General features: G+C 40.9%; 1 protein-coding gene across 15 annotated transcripts in view; it reads right to left on the bottom strand.

Moving 5' to 3' along the window:
• Window positions 1-16,323, bottom strand: part of LOC114873598 (protein sprint) — a 103,126-nt gene that overhangs the window by 8,802 nt on the left and 78,001 nt on the right. For 13 of the 15 annotated variants that reach the window (XM_029182080.2, XM_029182136.2, XM_029182128.2 and 10 more), the window contains 10 exons: window positions 9,832-9,955; window positions 7,504-7,695; window positions 4,979-5,163; window positions 4,024-4,199; window positions 3,755-3,853; window positions 2,979-3,538; window positions 1,934-2,636; window positions 1,389-1,859; window positions 1,117-1,261; window positions 585-814 (listed from right to left, as the gene is read on the bottom strand). In XM_029182080.2, coding sequence (XP_029037913.1) covers window positions 585-814; window positions 1,117-1,261; window positions 1,389-1,859; window positions 1,934-2,636; window positions 2,979-3,538; window positions 3,755-3,853; window positions 4,024-4,199; window positions 4,979-5,163; window positions 7,504-7,695; window positions 9,832-9,955 — 2,885 coding nt within the window. The remainder of the gene's footprint in view (window positions 1-584; window positions 815-1,116; window positions 1,262-1,388; window positions 1,860-1,933; window positions 2,637-2,978; window positions 3,539-3,754; window positions 3,854-4,023; window positions 4,200-4,978; window positions 5,164-7,503; window positions 7,696-9,831; window positions 9,956-16,323) is intronic. The other 2 variants (XM_029182118.2, XM_029182209.2) reach the window with 1 other exon arrangement.

Here is a 16,323-nt window from a genome sequence, read left to right as displayed (position 1 = left end):
TAACGAGGTCGTGTCGCGTCACGATAATCTACATAATTTTTTTCTCTAATCTAGTCTTTTTCTCTGCGATAGTTCGATGGATTTTGTTTAGCTATCCTCGATGATTCTCGATTGTGTTTCAACGCAATTCCATCGGCCACACGTGTGACCTTTTTAATACATTTCCACTTTGTTTAAATTTCAAGTTCATCCTCAATTTTTCAAAATAAAACTGAGGCGATATGATATGCTACTTAAAATAATAATAAAAATGATAAATATTATGCCGGAGATCAAAGAACTCAGAAACAAAAGAAACAAAGAGAAACAGTGATAATAGAAAAATAATGTTTACTCTTTACATGGTCATTGATAATATTCATTCCAGAGGATAAGTTAAATATTACTCATATTTGCGAATAGAAAACTTAATTATTTAAGAATAGGAATCTTTGAAGTTAAAAAGGAAAGCCTATGAAATACCTTCAATTCTAATTCTTCACCCTGTGCAAGGTCTTCCAAGAACCATCCATCCGAGACTTAAGAAGGTCCTCAGGTAAGAAACTTCTAAGTAATAAAAAGAGGCAGAAAATGGTGCAACTTACAAAGAAGGGGATCAAGGCGCTCCTTGAAGCTCTTGTTCCTCTTTATCTTCTCCACGTCGCTTTCGTCAGTCTCCAAGGGCGTCTCCCATTCGGAAGAATCGTACGTTTGGTCCTTTCTGGTGTCACCTGTGTCTTCCCTCTCGTTCCTCTTCTCCACGTTGTCGTACGAGGAGTTCCTGTCGCTGTAAAGCGACTCCGACGTGTCCGGTGGTTTCAACAGCTCTGGGTACCTATTCAATAACAAACAAAATAAAAACAAAAATCTTTCAAATAATTACCAATACCAATTTCTTGACAAATAATTTATCTGCAATATTCTGTGCAAGTTCTTCGTTTTTTGAAATTTTAAATCATCACGCGCCTTGAAGAGCAGTGGTGTCGCCATCTACTAACAAACTACTGAACTATGATGGCATTTTTTATCGACATAGTTTGCTATTTTTTAATACAGTTCAGCACTTTCTTAGTAGATGGCGGTGGCGGTGAATTTCCAAGATAATATGGAGTATGGAGGATCAAGCTGGAAATTTACCGTTGGCGGATGATACTCTGAACGGTCAAAGTGTTCCCAACAACGTCCCTGTCACACTCCTCGTCCGGAAACTTCCTAGCCACGTTATCACCCTCGTAATCCGCATCACAGTCGTAATCCGGCTCGCAGTCGTCTGCTTCGTTGCCTGAATAAACAAAGAGAATCCTCTAAATAAGAGAAGAAATAAATTTCAAAGAGCCTCTTCATCGAACAACAATACTGGAACATTTCCAAATCTCTCTGAAGCTGAAATCACAGAAAGATAAACGTACCAATGAACTCCCAGCTTGAGTCCACAGCCCAGGAGGTATCATTGAACACCTTCGTCCTGATCTTTGGTGGTTGCACCGGTTTGGCGCGTGGGATTTTCTTCACCTCTTTGGTGCTGAGTCTTTTGGCCAGGTTGTCAACAGAGGAGGAGATCAGAGGAGTCTTATCCTCTGTCTCCTCCGTCTCCTCCCAGTCAATGGGATGAAGTTGATTAGGATTACCGGTAATCGGTGTCTGCAGCCAACCTGGCTCGCTATGTCGATATTTATTAGTTGCTGGGTTGTTCCTGGGCCGTCTTCTGGGTATAATTGCCGCACTCTGAGCGATCGCGTCCGCTGGTTCCGCGTAGAAAGGGCTACCCTGCTTGGACTCCGGTGTCAATGGGCTATTGCTCTCTGATTTCGCCAGCATCAGGCCTAGTTTGTTCCTGGGAGGTGTCACTGTGCTTGGACTGTTCAAGGAATTCGCACTGCCTGCTCGGATGGGATACGATTCAATTTAGAACAGGATCAGGGATAAATGAAATATTCTAGCATCCAATACTCACAAACTCGTGACAATAAATCAGGTCTCCTTCCCATTCCCGTCTCTTCCGGCGAACCGTTGCTCTGTTCAGTGGGCTTCGTCTCCTGGACTGGCTTGAAGCTACTGAACTCAGGGCTGGTTATCTCTTTGTAACTTAGCTTCTCGTTGCCGATCGACTTGTCGTTCCTCACGATCATTCTGTCGTTTCTAACGATCAGCTGCTCGTTCGTAGGTAATCGCTCGTTGAAGTTCCTCTCGGCCGGATTTGCAGTTCTCTCCTGAACCATCAGCCGGTCGTTCGAGTTCCTCAGTCTATCATGAGGATTCGCCGAGACGTCGTTCCTAGCCAGTTTGTCGTTCGGCGACCAGGTCGACTGGTTCGACTGGTCGGTCGTGTTCCATATGTCCTCGTAGTCGGAAATCTTATCGCCTGGGGAACTTCGGTAGTAGGATTCAAGGATGTCCGATTCCTGATAATGCTGAGAGTTCTTCCGTGCCTCCCGATCGCGTCTTCGCTTCGATTTGCTCGTACTCGATGGCGTGGTCGGGGAAAGGACGTTGGGGGTTTTCGATCCGGGGTTCGGGACTAGCTTCGACATCGGGGAGAGAACTGGGGTCGTTGGAGACAGGGGAGACTTCATGGAGAAATTGGAGGTCAGGGATTTGTTCGAGGTAGCGCTTTGGGGACTCAGCAGAGACGTGTTTGGATCTGATGGGGTATTCTGCTGGGAAAAATTAAATCAACACATTACTTACATCACTGTTATCCTAAAATTTTAACAGCAACTGAAGATTGAAAGGGGTAACTTTTACTTTCGTTTTCTTCTTCTTATCAACCAGTACAATTGGAATTTAGACCCAATTCAAAGGAATTCAAATAGAAATTCATACATCCTGCTGGTAATCAAATATATCTAAAGGTATAAGGTTATCTTAAAAAGGGTTAAGACTTATTTTCAACAATCTAACAGCCTACAAATTCCTAGCAACAATGTCTGCAATGTCCCTCCAATCTCCAATCACCATCAGGACACCTGTCCAAGCAACCTTCTATCGCCCACTCTCACCTGCGAGCTGCTGACGTCAGTCGTCTGATTCACATTGAACGTCACCGTGGTGGTCACCATGAAATTATTCTGACTCTGACCAAATCCCGGCTTGGCCCACCTAGGAGGCGGGGGCGGTGGAGTTTTAACAATCTGTCCAATAGAATGATTCTCAGCTATGATGTTTCTGATCTCCGGCAACACAGGCGACGTGGTGCAGGACAGATTATTAAAAGTCGACACGTTCTGATGGAATCTGCTCCTGGACGATTCGATGATCGTGGACTTGGAAGTCTCGGCTGAATTCTTCGCATCGAAACTGATAATCCTCGTATCCTGGACTGGGCTCAACACGTTGCTCTCCACGTTGTGAACCACCGGCGATGGGCAACGAACGCTTTGGACCAGATTCGGGGAAATCAATTTCTGAGAGAGCTTGTCACCGGGCGAGATCTTCTCTTTCTTCACGTCCAATGGCTCGTTGAACGTCGTCAGGTTCAGAGTGTTGGGCGGCGTCGGTCGCGGCTGACGGGGGAGCGACGACGCGAACGTCGTGACGACGGTCGTCGGCGACGAGCTTCCTGCGAACGAAAATATGAACGGGTGCTGATGAATTATTTTCGGACTGTGGGAGTCGGAAAGAAATTCTGGCTACCGATGAGTGCTCGTTTTATTTTGAAGATGACGGATGGGGCTATTAAAAAAAACATTCAGGTCTGGAGTTTCTTTGGTACTTGGTACGATTTTAACCCTTTGAGGAGGAACATTTTATTTTACAATCATTTAAGAAGACTTACGTGTGTCGTGCGACGATATCGGCGCAAGATTCAGTACGATGCTCTCCGTCGTTGGTGTATGAACATTGTTATTATTATTGTTGTTCAGATTATTATTACCTATAACAAATAAAAAAAATTCCAATTTCATCGAATCCTTAAACAAGAAATTAAATAAAATTCCGATTTTAATACGTATCATTTAAAAAATTGAAAATTTCTTTTGGTCCTCCTTGGAAATCTTTGAATTAACGAGGTGTTAATGACTCGTGATGGTTTCCTCAACTTACCACCGCGAAAACTGCTCAAGCTGGAGGTGTTGCTGCTGCTGCTCTCCGGCGGTTTCGGGTTCGCCATCGGGTATCTCCAGAATTCCTGACCCAGAAGAGCCAGGGAGGAGAGTTGCTGCCTATTCTTGGCATCGCGCATCGCCCTTGGCAGTGTCAATTGAACTGGCAATTCGTCGCTGTTCGTTCAAGAAAAAGAAACGAAACGATGAAAAAAAAATGTAAATATGTTTGACGATGCGCCTTTCGTTAAACGTTCATTAATCAAGTTTATTAAATGAAACAACATCGGTTGGATTATCGCGAAAAGAGGGTTTAATAGCGTATTCGCGCTTTCCAGCGTCGCCTAAATTATCTCCTGCCAGGATACGCTCGACTTTCACCTCGCTCAGCTCGGCTTTATATCGTACACGTCACTTCCGTGACGGTGAAGTTTGATAAATTAAACTGCACCGGTACCGTTCAGCTTCATCTTCGTGACACCTGCTCTGCAGCACAGTAGCCGTCTGCTTAATTATCACCGCATCATTCTTAATAATTCTTCAAATAACGTTATTTATCATTCGCGAGTCGAGATGCTTAAATTTAAAAAAAAGAAAGCAAAATTTAATGTTTTGTAATTTTCTAATAGGAGAAATGATTTTCAGTAATAATTAATGTCACTATTATTATTAATTAGTAGCCATAATTAATAAATGAATTAAGACTAATAGAAATAAATTTCGAAGTTAATAAAATTCTTTAAATATATTTTTTGTAAATTCTAAGGAAATTAACGATACCGTAATTTTCCAGTTGCAATTAAATAAAACGAAAGAATGTACAACTTCCTTTGGAGCGCAAGAATGTTCAATTTCCTATGCACAGATTTGAATAATGATTTATGATTCTTGTATCATTAAACCAATAAAATCTAATTACGTTACGCATATGTGTGAGTTAATAGAAAACCACTTACCAGCACTGAGAATAGTGGGCGATTAACGAGGGGATGTTGTCGAACCTGTTCTCGCTAGTTTCCAAGCTCAACTTCCCCTTGTTGGCTTGGATCAGGTAGTGCTCGATGTAAGGCCCTTTTCCTGCTGGCAGTCTTACAGACAGGGCCATCGTGTCGCTCTGACTCGATTGTCGAACCACGAAGTTCTATAAAATAATATCGAATAATCATAGAAAAAATTAAAAATTTAAAAAACCAGAATTAAACACCGGGAATATAAAATATATTAAATTTGAAATAAATTTATTTCAAATTGCACATTTTTTACAAATTGAATTTCAAAGCGTTCTCGATTTTTGATTTCATTGAGAAAGCAACTCTCTAAAATGAAAACCATCTTTATCGTGAAACGTACAGAAGAAAAATCGTTCGAATTACTCGAGGAGCGTGTCAAGTCGGAATGAAGACAGCTCGAAAACGAGATCGATAGTGTAAGAGAGTCTCGTGCCGAGTCTCCGGCAAGAAACAGGGTCAAGATCCTCTTAGAATTGTATCAAGATGGAATCAGGTCTTCCTTCAAAGGAGATAAACCCGGTACATGGTAGCAGGGTCAAGAATCCTCGAGGCTTTATCGAAATCGAACGAGGAACTCTCGAAAACGAGATCAAGATCGTGATAAAGGCTTATGAAAAATTAAAGACCGATCTCGAGATGAAGTAACGACGACGGCTGAAGATCAAAATCGCGACCAGGAAAAGAGTGAATCGAGATCGGGTCAAGTATCTCTCTTAACGAGGGACAGATTGATCAAGATCCACTTGAGCAGGCTTTGAATTTAATCGATGTAAAAAATAATCACTCTTAAACATCCACCAGGTCGGATTAAAAAAAGAAATACAGAATTAACTTCTCATCCCTCCAACGATTACCGCGAAAAATGCAAAGCAGTCTAAAGACACTCTCGAGTTTTTGTTCCAGGACAGTGCATTTTTCCCAGACGAGGATAGTAAGGGGTTGAAAGGGGGTTGCAAGGCGCGGAGCAGTGTAATCAGTAGGAGAACGGCTGCGAACGAGCCGTCCCATTGTGGTGGCATTGTTTTCCCGCCGCTTCATTGTTTTCCAGCTTTGTTAATCGTCCCGCACTACCCCCTTCAACCCTCCCGGCAAATTGCACCGGCCGAAAAACAATGTCGCTCGCAATTACTTCTCCATAGACGAGACACCCATCCCCTCGACTGAAACGTGGCTGGTGATTGCACGAAACTGTGTGCTCTGTTCGTTTGAAGAGGGGGTGGTATCGGAAAACAGTCCATATATGAGGCGCGAGGGGGGATGGAATTCTATCGATTGGGTGAATATTTTAAATCAGTGATTTTCTTTCGGAATGCAAGGAGATATAAATAAAAGATTTGCCATTTATGGTCAACCAGATATTTTATGTTTGTTTCTTGCTTTGTAGCATTTTTATTTATAAGGGGCTATATTGAAATAAATAAATAATTATAAAATGAAATGAAATGACAGAGGATCGAGAGTGGATTGTTAGGAATCGAGAATAACGAACTCTCTTCTGCAACCCTTCTAGTTTCTCGTTGAAAGGGCAATTTCCCAGCGTCTTTCGAAACTGCGGGACATTTAAGGCACATAGGGACAATTAACCATCGAGTTGCGCCATCACGACGACGCTATCGTCCGCGGATGGTCGCCAGATCGAGCGTGGCCAAGGTATCTGCGAACTCATCGACCATTTGGCAAGCAGCGAGACCGGCTTAATATGCGGTAAATGCAAACGGCCGACGGTGTCCCGACGAAATACGACTGTCTAAGCTTCTGGCGGCATTCCAAACCGCGATCTAGTTGGAAATACGCATAACAAGTGGCATTGTTAGCGTGGCTTGGCGGGGTAAAAAGGCCGCCACCCTAAGTCGCTTACAGGCATTTCCTTCGTTGAAAATGTTTCGTCGTACGTGGGACGTGCGTTTGTCGCGTGAATTACAACTAAGCGGTTAATATATCCCTTTTAATCTTTTTTATAAAGGAACAACTGGGAATAATTAGGATTTTGTTAATTTAGCCCAGTGTGGAAAATTTTAAATTCCTTTCCAATTTTATAAAATGCGACTAAGAGTGTTAATCTAAAGTTAAATATATAATTTTTAAATAAGAGGATTTATTGGAAAAATAAAGGAACCGTGTAAAATTATAATTGTGTTGAATAATTAGAGTATTTAGAAACAGATTAAGAGCCTAAAAATGTCCAAATTACCTATTTATTATTGATTGTTTTATTGTGAGCAAAGAAGTGCAATGACCCGATGATGAAACTGACACGGTTTAAAGTAAACTTGCCGTGGCAATCGATCAGTAAAATTCTTTCGCATCAGAAAGTGCAAAGCGGAAAGTACTCGAGAATTTTCCAGGAGAATACGCTTCGAAACCTGCCGTGTTACCAGGAAGAAAACTTACTGGTCGCCGGTTAGAGAGAGCCGGCTTTACCCATGCTCGCAATTTTCTTACGCCTAATCGATTCGTTCGAGTGCACTCACCCCTTCCTCTTTGCCTTGCAACAAGTGGAAAGCACCGGCTCTTTGGATGCCAGGAAGGAACCAGATCGGATGAGAGCGTATTAGCCTCTCGATCAGAGTAATGTCACAGGCGACCTCGCTGCCAGAATCTTCTGTGGTGCTCGAAGATCCAGCCGAGGTGGCCGAACCCTCCGAGGAGAGCGACTCCTCGCTCTGAAATCACAAAATTAACTAATCATTTACAAATTTTATATTTACCATTATCCTAGAAGTCGCACGCTCTCTCCAAAATCACAGATAATATTAATATTACTGTAGTCTCTCGTTATATTGCCGCGGTGAGGGTAAACATTTTTCAAATTTCCAAACTCTAATTAATTAATTATTTACCATTACACTGGAAGTCGCACGCTTTCCCTAAAATCACAGCCAATATTAATATTACTGTGGACTCTCGTTATATTGCCGCGGTGAGGGAAAACATTTTCCAAGCTTCCAAACTCTAATTAAAGGGAGGAGACCACCTATGATTGCTATTAGTATCCTTGAAAATCCACCTGAGGGTAAAATACCTCGCGTGGCAATATAACGAGAGTCTACTGCAATATTAATCTAATACGAATCCGCGGTAATAACTTGCGAGTTTCAGTTTATTTAAAATAATACGAACTATGTATCTGCGCACCAGGTATTCTCTGCATCCCGAAAAGGGAAACGTTTCGTATAATTTAGCCAGTTAGTCGCGTTAATTCCAATCCATTGCTTAATCTCGGACCCCAGGTTCCTTTTTGTCGCCGTTAAGCCATTCGCCGGCCAATTCTGGCCACCGTTCGAGAACGAGTAGACAAAGTCTACCGCGATTTACAATCGGCCAACGAATATGGAAATTCTGGCCCTCTAAGCCGTAATTCTACGGGGGTGTAAATCCTACCCGATCGTCATACAATATACTCTAATGCGGCATTATAACTGGACACCGGGAATGGGTTTACGCTGGTTATCTCAATTTGCAGCCAATTCCCAAGCATCGTTTATTCGCTCGTTTAATCGCGTATCCCAATCCTTTTTTCTCATCCAATCTTCCTAACTGCACTTAATTGCAATTATTTTCTGCGCGCGTTTAAATCTGACAATTAAACAGTCGCTGATTAAAGTCACCCTAATTCTTCTTCCCGTCTCGTTTCTCATCCAGCTGACGTGGCTATGCAAACTCCAGCCGGAGATAATCGTCAAACGATTAGCCGCAAAACAGCGAATCGTCGGAGGAAACGCGTTCCTGTCTGACAAAGCATTCTCTGTTGATCGATGCTGATCGATTGGATTTTTTTCCCTCCCACCCCCTGCTCTTCTTTTTTCCACGATTCGTCCGAGTCGCATCGGTGAAAACGATAGAGACCAACGGTGTGCGTTTCCCGCGACCCTTTTCACACTTTTTACCAACGGTATTTAGGGGGATCCTGGGATTATTTGAAACTGGTTGAAAGGTGGGCGAGCCTTAATCGATGCCAGATTTGATTTATTCCTTTAACACCGGTTCGTCGTTTATCGTTTATTGATTATTCGTGGACGACTACAGGGCGGTTCTCAAAACTAAAATTCATTTTTACTTCTTTTATTTTTATTTTCAGAGGGTTTGAGATGTTAGCTTATTTTGAAAATTTAAATTACTGATAAATATTAATTGTGATACATTTATAGATTACAGTATTTTTCTGCGAGGGTTGAAAAGAGGCACGATCGGGGGGGTTGAAGAGGATTTGCAAAGGGGTTCGCCGCGTGCCGGAGTTTCGAGTGTAATTTAATTTGAAATGCAGACTGACACACAACGGCATTTCGGGTTAAACGGATTAAACGAGGACGTGCAACGCGTGCTGAACACCCTTGCAGCTAATTGCGAATCCCTTAATTGCTCGCCGCAGAAAGTATTCCGTTAGGGTTTCGATTTTCCAATCATTCGATGCTTCGAATATTTTACGCGCGAAGATAAATCGATCATTTTTCAGGGAACTTAGAAAATTGTAATAATATGTAACACAATTATGAATTAATATTGGGGCTCTCTCCATGGTCCGCTGTACAAGGGTTAATGTATGTCAGACAAATTATAAATAATACTACTACACTAGTCGTACTAATTATACAAATTACTACTGTGTTCAATGATTTATTAATCAAATAATTAAAAAAAGAAAACGAGAATAGAATATTAAGGGATTTTCTCAGTAATTCTAACACCCAAAAGAATAGTATAATAATGAAAAAGGGTCGAGAATTAAATTTAATTAGTCTATTCGAGGAGGGATAATTAGTACCGTTAAATGGATCGAAGAAAATAATGATTCATCCCACCTGTACATGATGTAGCTGCGTAAGCTGATGATGCTGAAGCGGGTTTGGCGGAGGCGTGCTAGGTGAGCTGACAACCTGGACGGTTCCATGCTGTTGCAGATACGGTTCCAGGAAGACGTCGCTCCTGTAACAGAGAAAACAGAGCATTCTGTTAGTCACGTCTCGTTAATTAGCTGTCCGTTTGAATTTCAATAGACGAATTAAGTAACATGATTTTCAGATACTTTCACGTGTTTAGCAAGTCAATTAATACGTTTAACATCGTTCATCATAGAAAGTAACAGAACGTATTCAATTATGAAACTATAGAAATATTGCAAATTAAACGTAAACAATTCCATCAATTGCATTCGCTTCCTCGAGCAAATTTAATCTTTCCAAAGAACGAAAATTGCCTTCTGCATCGAAAGTATAATGCGTTAAACGAGACTCCTTTCAGCGAGTGCTTTCCAGCAAACCCGAATGCAGGATTCTTCCGTTTCATTTACTCTGAAAGCGGAACAGCCATGAAAATCCGTTTCGTATCGACGGAAGAAGGTCGCGAAGGAAGAGGAGTTTCGTATCTGGAAGCATGGAATTCGGTGTTGTAAAGCGACGGTGTATAGAGAACCGCTGGCTCTCGTTACCTACGCTTCGTTTCAGAGCACTCTTGTACAGGTAATCGCTTAGAAACTCGCAGATAAATTTTCCCTACCGTACTGAAGCAGCTACTCTACCGAAGAGGGCAATGTAAGCATTGTAAACAGAGATCTCCGGGTTGACTAATGTAATTTCTGTCGAGTAGACTTAGAAACCGTGAGTTTCGTGATTGAAATAGCAGAGGGTCTTAGAAATATCGTTAGAAGTCTATTCGAGAATTTGGAATTGAAATTAGACTGAGAACTTTGATTATTTAAATTTTATAAACTTATGAAAATTTACAATCGTTAAATTTTATTTAGAAAAAGAATCTTGCAATGTCGTGACAAATTCTTTGCTTTCAAAATCAGCAACTCTTTATCTCAATAATTATCACACTGAGAGTGGAGTCTTTGTTCGAGGCAGCTGACCTCATCGCGAACCAGGTGATAAACAAATTGGAGGGACCCTTGGAGGAATAAAAAAAGAGTTTGGATTCGAGGCGTGCTCGTAAAAAGAGGTCATTAGGGAGACTTTTGGGACCCTAATGAGAGCATTAATTAAGAACAGCGTCGTTTCGATGGGCCTCGAATCGCTTTACACGAGTAAGGATTATCGGTATAATTAGCAGATACTCGAGGGATCGTTAACTCAACGTTCATTTTCGCGATTCCAAGACATTTTCGTTCCTCCGGATGCTAAGCAACTGCTTCAAGTCTTCATGAACATTCTGACGACAGTTTGATGGCGTATGGGCATTTATTATTGCCTCTGATAACGACCAAATCATTTGCAATTGAATGTATCATAAAATATGTAGAAAATATGTTGAAAAATAAAAATTAATTTAGAAATAAGTGTTTTAATTAATTTTGATTAATTTCCTTTTTCCTTCTCTTTATTACAAGATCCTAATTTTATTTTACTCTAAAATATATGGAAAATTAATTAATTTTGATTAATTTCATTTTCTCCACAGAAAAATTCCATAGATCCTAATTTAATTTTTTCCTACAAAAATTCCCAATTCCAAGACACAATTAATGTAACTCGTTTTGAACAAAAATATAGTACCGAAGGACAGTTACACGTGTCAATGTAGACGTATCAGAGTCGAAGGAATAATTGCCACGATATTGCGTCCCGTTTTAGCCTGAAAGCATCAAATGGTATTATTTCGAGCAAACTTTGTCGCTATCCCTCGTTGAATATCGGAACAGAGGGGCGTTGACGTATGCAAAGTTGTTGGCTACCACCCCCGACCACCCCTATGTGTTCTGCACTTTATTGTCCTCTGCGTTTGACAGTTGAACGGTCTGTCTCGGACCTTGTCTCGGCCCCCAGGACCGTACACGATTCATGGTCCATCGATTAAAGGAACTTTAAAATTCAGGAAACACATTTTCTCCTTGGGGTATTTTTGTTCAAAAATTACAAAACAAAATTTCCATCACACCTTACCATAAAATTAAGACAAGATTCTTTTTAGTCTGATTTTATTTGAAAAGCAAGGAACGATTTGTTACGTCGCGACGTATCGATCGGAACCGGACGTCATTGACTAATTTCGCGCCGCGGATTAATTGACTGCTCGAAGAGTTTTCGCCCGGTCGCACTCGGTGGTTGGTTTCCGCTCCTGCCACCGGTGTATCGATTTAATTAGACGGGAAACATGCGCCGAAAACAGTGAACCGAATATGAACCCTTGAAAATTGAGAGGTATCCGAGAGTTCCGTGACCTTCGAGTGATTCAACAGGAACGATGTGGAACAATGATTAAACGATTTTCAATGAACTCTGATTATTTATTGCAACCCTTTCACTACAACCATTACAATAACCTATTGAGTACATGTATATTTAAGGGCTGTTGACGTCATGTTATATTTTTTTCACAAGCCAACCCTTAGAGCACTTCCTCAGAAACAATTTCCATCCCTTAGAAAAATTCACCCTTAACCTTTTAAATCCCTTTGCACATTTTTACCTTTGATAGAATCTAAATAATATCCTGCAACCCTTTCAAACTTCCATCCCTCCCTCTGTAACGATAATAAAAAGAAAACCCGACAAACGATTCCTGGAAAGAAAGAAACAACCCTGGAGAAGATTTCACAGCGATTACCAAAGAAATGACAGTGCAACCCTTTGGTACCATGACAGAAGACGAAGACGAGACGATTGTCTTTGGTGAAAAATTGCCAGAGTCAACCACCGGTCGAAAATAACAAAGGGCCAGCAAAGCGGAAGTTACGTTACTGATTCGACCGGAACACGGTGGTGCGTTCGTCGTCTGCGAGGATCGGACGGGGGTTGCCATGACGACTGAAGGTTCTCAACACGTGGTCCAGCTACGGCCTGGCGAAGGGTGAAAAAAGGGATTTTTACGTATTAACGAGCAGTCGTGCATCGAGCTTGCAACGAGACCAGACACGCGAACAGAGGAGGCCTTCCTTCTCGAGGAGGAACGACCGTCTCAAAGGAGCCGTATCGTCGAGTGGCAGGGTTGTCTCAAAGGAAAGCTACGACCGTATAGGAAACAGTACTTCGCTCCTTTTAAGTCCTTCGTCTGACTCGCCTTTTTTTTTACGAGTCTCAACGTCTCGAGATGTTAATTCGCTGCTGCTTCGCGAGTCTGGCTAATTGTAGCGAGTAGTTAAGGGTGTCAGGCGGGGGTGGTTCGAGTCGTTCGCATCTTTGAGGGATGTTACGTCTCGATTTTATTCAATTTTTAAATAACTAGAAATTTTGAAGAATTTATTTTAAATTCAATCGTTTAAGGTTCACTAACATCGAATGGTTTTATGATTCTATTAGTCTTGATATTGAATCGCAGCCAACGAGGGCTCGTATTCTTGCAAAACCTTGAATTGCAGCCAACGAGGGCGATCTCAGGCATCTGAATACTCAGCAGACATCTCTTCTTTCCCTTTCAATATTCCGAGGAAAAGAAAACTGCTCTCTAACGTCTACGTGTAGAGGAAGAAAATTCATTTCTTCCCTAGAGAGGAATAATTTCGTTAATTAGAAGGGGGCAAGTTTCGAGACTACGAACGACACTTCTCTAAAGTCTCTGAAAGAATTTTTCAACAGAATTTTCTCGCGATTCTTGAATTTTAGAAACATAGAAATTTTTCTTAGAAATTCATTTTCTTGAAGTACGGTTTTTATTGGAAAATGATGGAGGATGGAAGAGAAGGAAGAAGAAGAGCCTCAACCGCCTTTTTACGCTCGAGAAAATAGATTTGATAGATAAAAGAGACAGCGTGTTGCATATTTTTCCGGTCAACGATCATCGTAATCGACATTTCTAATTCCCTTTTCCTCTCACACCGAGCATGAAACCGTTTCTCGTGACTCAACGCTATTAGACGATGCTTTCTCCCTACTTCTTCGCCTGTCAATGGAAAGTTTGTGCTCAATTATTTCAGGTTAATTAAGTAATTGCTATCTTAGTGGCGTGGAGGAAACGAAATTAATCAAACGTTTCAATTTCACGTCAAATTTAATTTTAAACCTTTGCATTTTTTGGGAGGATTAATTAAATCAAACAATTAAAAAAAATATTTTAAATATTTTCAGCATTTCCCTTGTAGCGAGTTTCAATAAATTATTTTTCCTCTAATTTAATGTATTTCAGTAATTAATAAAAATTTATTCTTTTAACCTACATATTTCTCTTTCTGCACGTGCAATTTCAATTCTAGAAATCGTCTGTATTCTCGTTTGCAATCACTATACTTTCTCTTCTATTTAATATGTATCCAGAATATTACATGTTACTGGGTACAATAAAATCGTTTAATTAATCTCCAATTCAAAGCATCATATAATTTTAGATCTGGCACAGTTGGAAACATATTTATTCCTTTTTTCTGTTCACTTTCTCTCTCGCGTTTCCACAGCAGCGGGGTTTTGCATGAAAATTACCGTGTGTCGTTTCTTTCAGACCTCGTTGCAACATGCTTTCCACGTACCGTGCCTGATATTCAGATAACATTCATAGGCTGATTGCAACAACGCCGGTATACGAGAGAGAAGTAAGCAAGGTTAATTATACATTTTTTATACAGGAATCGCGAACCAATGAATATTCATTACGCTGCAATTAAATTTGCAATCTTCGGTGGGGTAAAAAAATGGCCAAATTTTAAAATAATTCTATAGAAGAAAGAAGAAGTAGTTCGCAAAATATAATAATTTATTTTTACAAACAGACATCTTCCCCTTTTCGTCACAAACAGTTCCATAAATTCAATTCCCTGTCACAAAGAAAAAAAAGGGGACAAAAATGGCCATGATTCGAAGAAGAAACTCAAACGACAAGGTCGGTCGCATTGCGAGAAAAAGTTTCTATTAGTTGAACTTCCTAACCGAGTTATCAGCACTCTGGAAGTCGCGTGTCTCATCGGTGGAGATTAAATCGACCGGAAGTGGCGTCCTCCTTCGAGGTCCCGGCTATTGGCGGAAGCCGTTCCCCTAGCTCGCGAAGACGATTAATTTCCCTCCGGAACGAGCAAAACGCGATCCAATTTCGAAAAAAAGGGACGTGGGTACGTTTGAACGACCTACGTACATAGATTCGACTGTTTTCCTCGCCATTGAGATTACACATGAGATTTTCCAGTAAATTGCCAACGTTTCCATTGTCTTCCCATGGACAATGGCTACGAGGCAGTTCCACGAGAATTGCTAGACCCCATTCAGAGCCGAGTAAATTTTATTTGAAATTAAAATAAGAAACAACAATTCCATTAATACTTCATTTCAAATTTGATACGGAAATTGTGCTAATAATTTTCTTAAATTAACTTTTAACGTCAGCAATTTTTATGGACAGGAATAGTCTCTTTTTTTACGGCAACGAACCGGAAAGCGGAAGGTATTTGTTTCGTGAAAAAAGCAGAGGAACTATCCTATTAGTCTTAATGCAACAAAGTGCTTTCCTTGGAGGGCTTTGTTTCTTCTTAACACGGTTTCTAACAGCTATGCGACAAATTTCCTTTGTTACAAGCGTGCACAGAGAAGTCTTACCCAGAAAATAATTTTCAAATACCAGAAGATCAGTTTTTTAATTTAAAGGAAAGATGAAGGCATCAATGTTGAGGTACCGTGTTAGAATATAAGAAAGCCAGTTTCTAATGTCGCATTCCAGCCACGGATGAATGTCTAACGCCAGATTCGAGTGGCCAGGTAAACGTCAACACGGCGAAACGGAAGAAGAGGAGCAGGAAACAAGGGGACGGTGAGGAAAGAAAAAGGTATGGCAAAGCGCGACTAGCGTGCATCAGCCTATCCAATTTCTCGTGGAAACCGAAGCCAAAGAGCGACTCTTGGGTTACATGCTGGGAGCAGCAAAGTGGTCTTAAGTTACTTCGTGTAACACGCGACACTTTGCTCGCTAAGTACCTCCACGCTCTGTTTCGGTTCTTCTACTTGCCTCACCCGACGTCACCCGTTACATTGTCCTCCTATGGACAAGAGAGAATCGTGCTTAGGGTGGTCCATCGGGTTTAATACGCCTTTCATGATGTTAGGCAAACTTTGGGAGCTTAAGAAGAGATTTGGGGTACATTTTCGTGTGTCACTTTTAACCCCTTAGTTCTAACGTGACAAAATTGAATCGTACCTGAATCGTGATTGAATTTGAAGTAGAATTTCTATTAGAATTTGCACAGCCGGGAATTTTTAAATATCAATTTCCTTGATTTGCCTCAAAATTACAGTGAGAGAATACAGTGCGACAAAGGGTTAAATGTTAGGAAAAATAGATGAAGTTAATAATTAAAATGGAAAAATTGAGATTCCTCAATTTTTTAATATTTATTTCTAAAAAATCATGGTAACTAAAATTATTGAAGCAATTATTATTGT

The sequence above is a fragment of the Osmia bicornis genome, chromosome 7 (genome assembly GCF_907164935.1).
Source record: "Osmia bicornis bicornis chromosome 7, iOsmBic2.1, whole genome shotgun sequence".
In the NCBI taxonomy this organism is placed as follows: domain Eukaryota; kingdom Metazoa; phylum Arthropoda; class Insecta; order Hymenoptera; family Megachilidae; genus Osmia; species Osmia bicornis.
The sequence above is the reverse complement of the archived record's forward strand: the minus strand, read 5'-3'. Positions and strand labels throughout refer to the sequence as shown.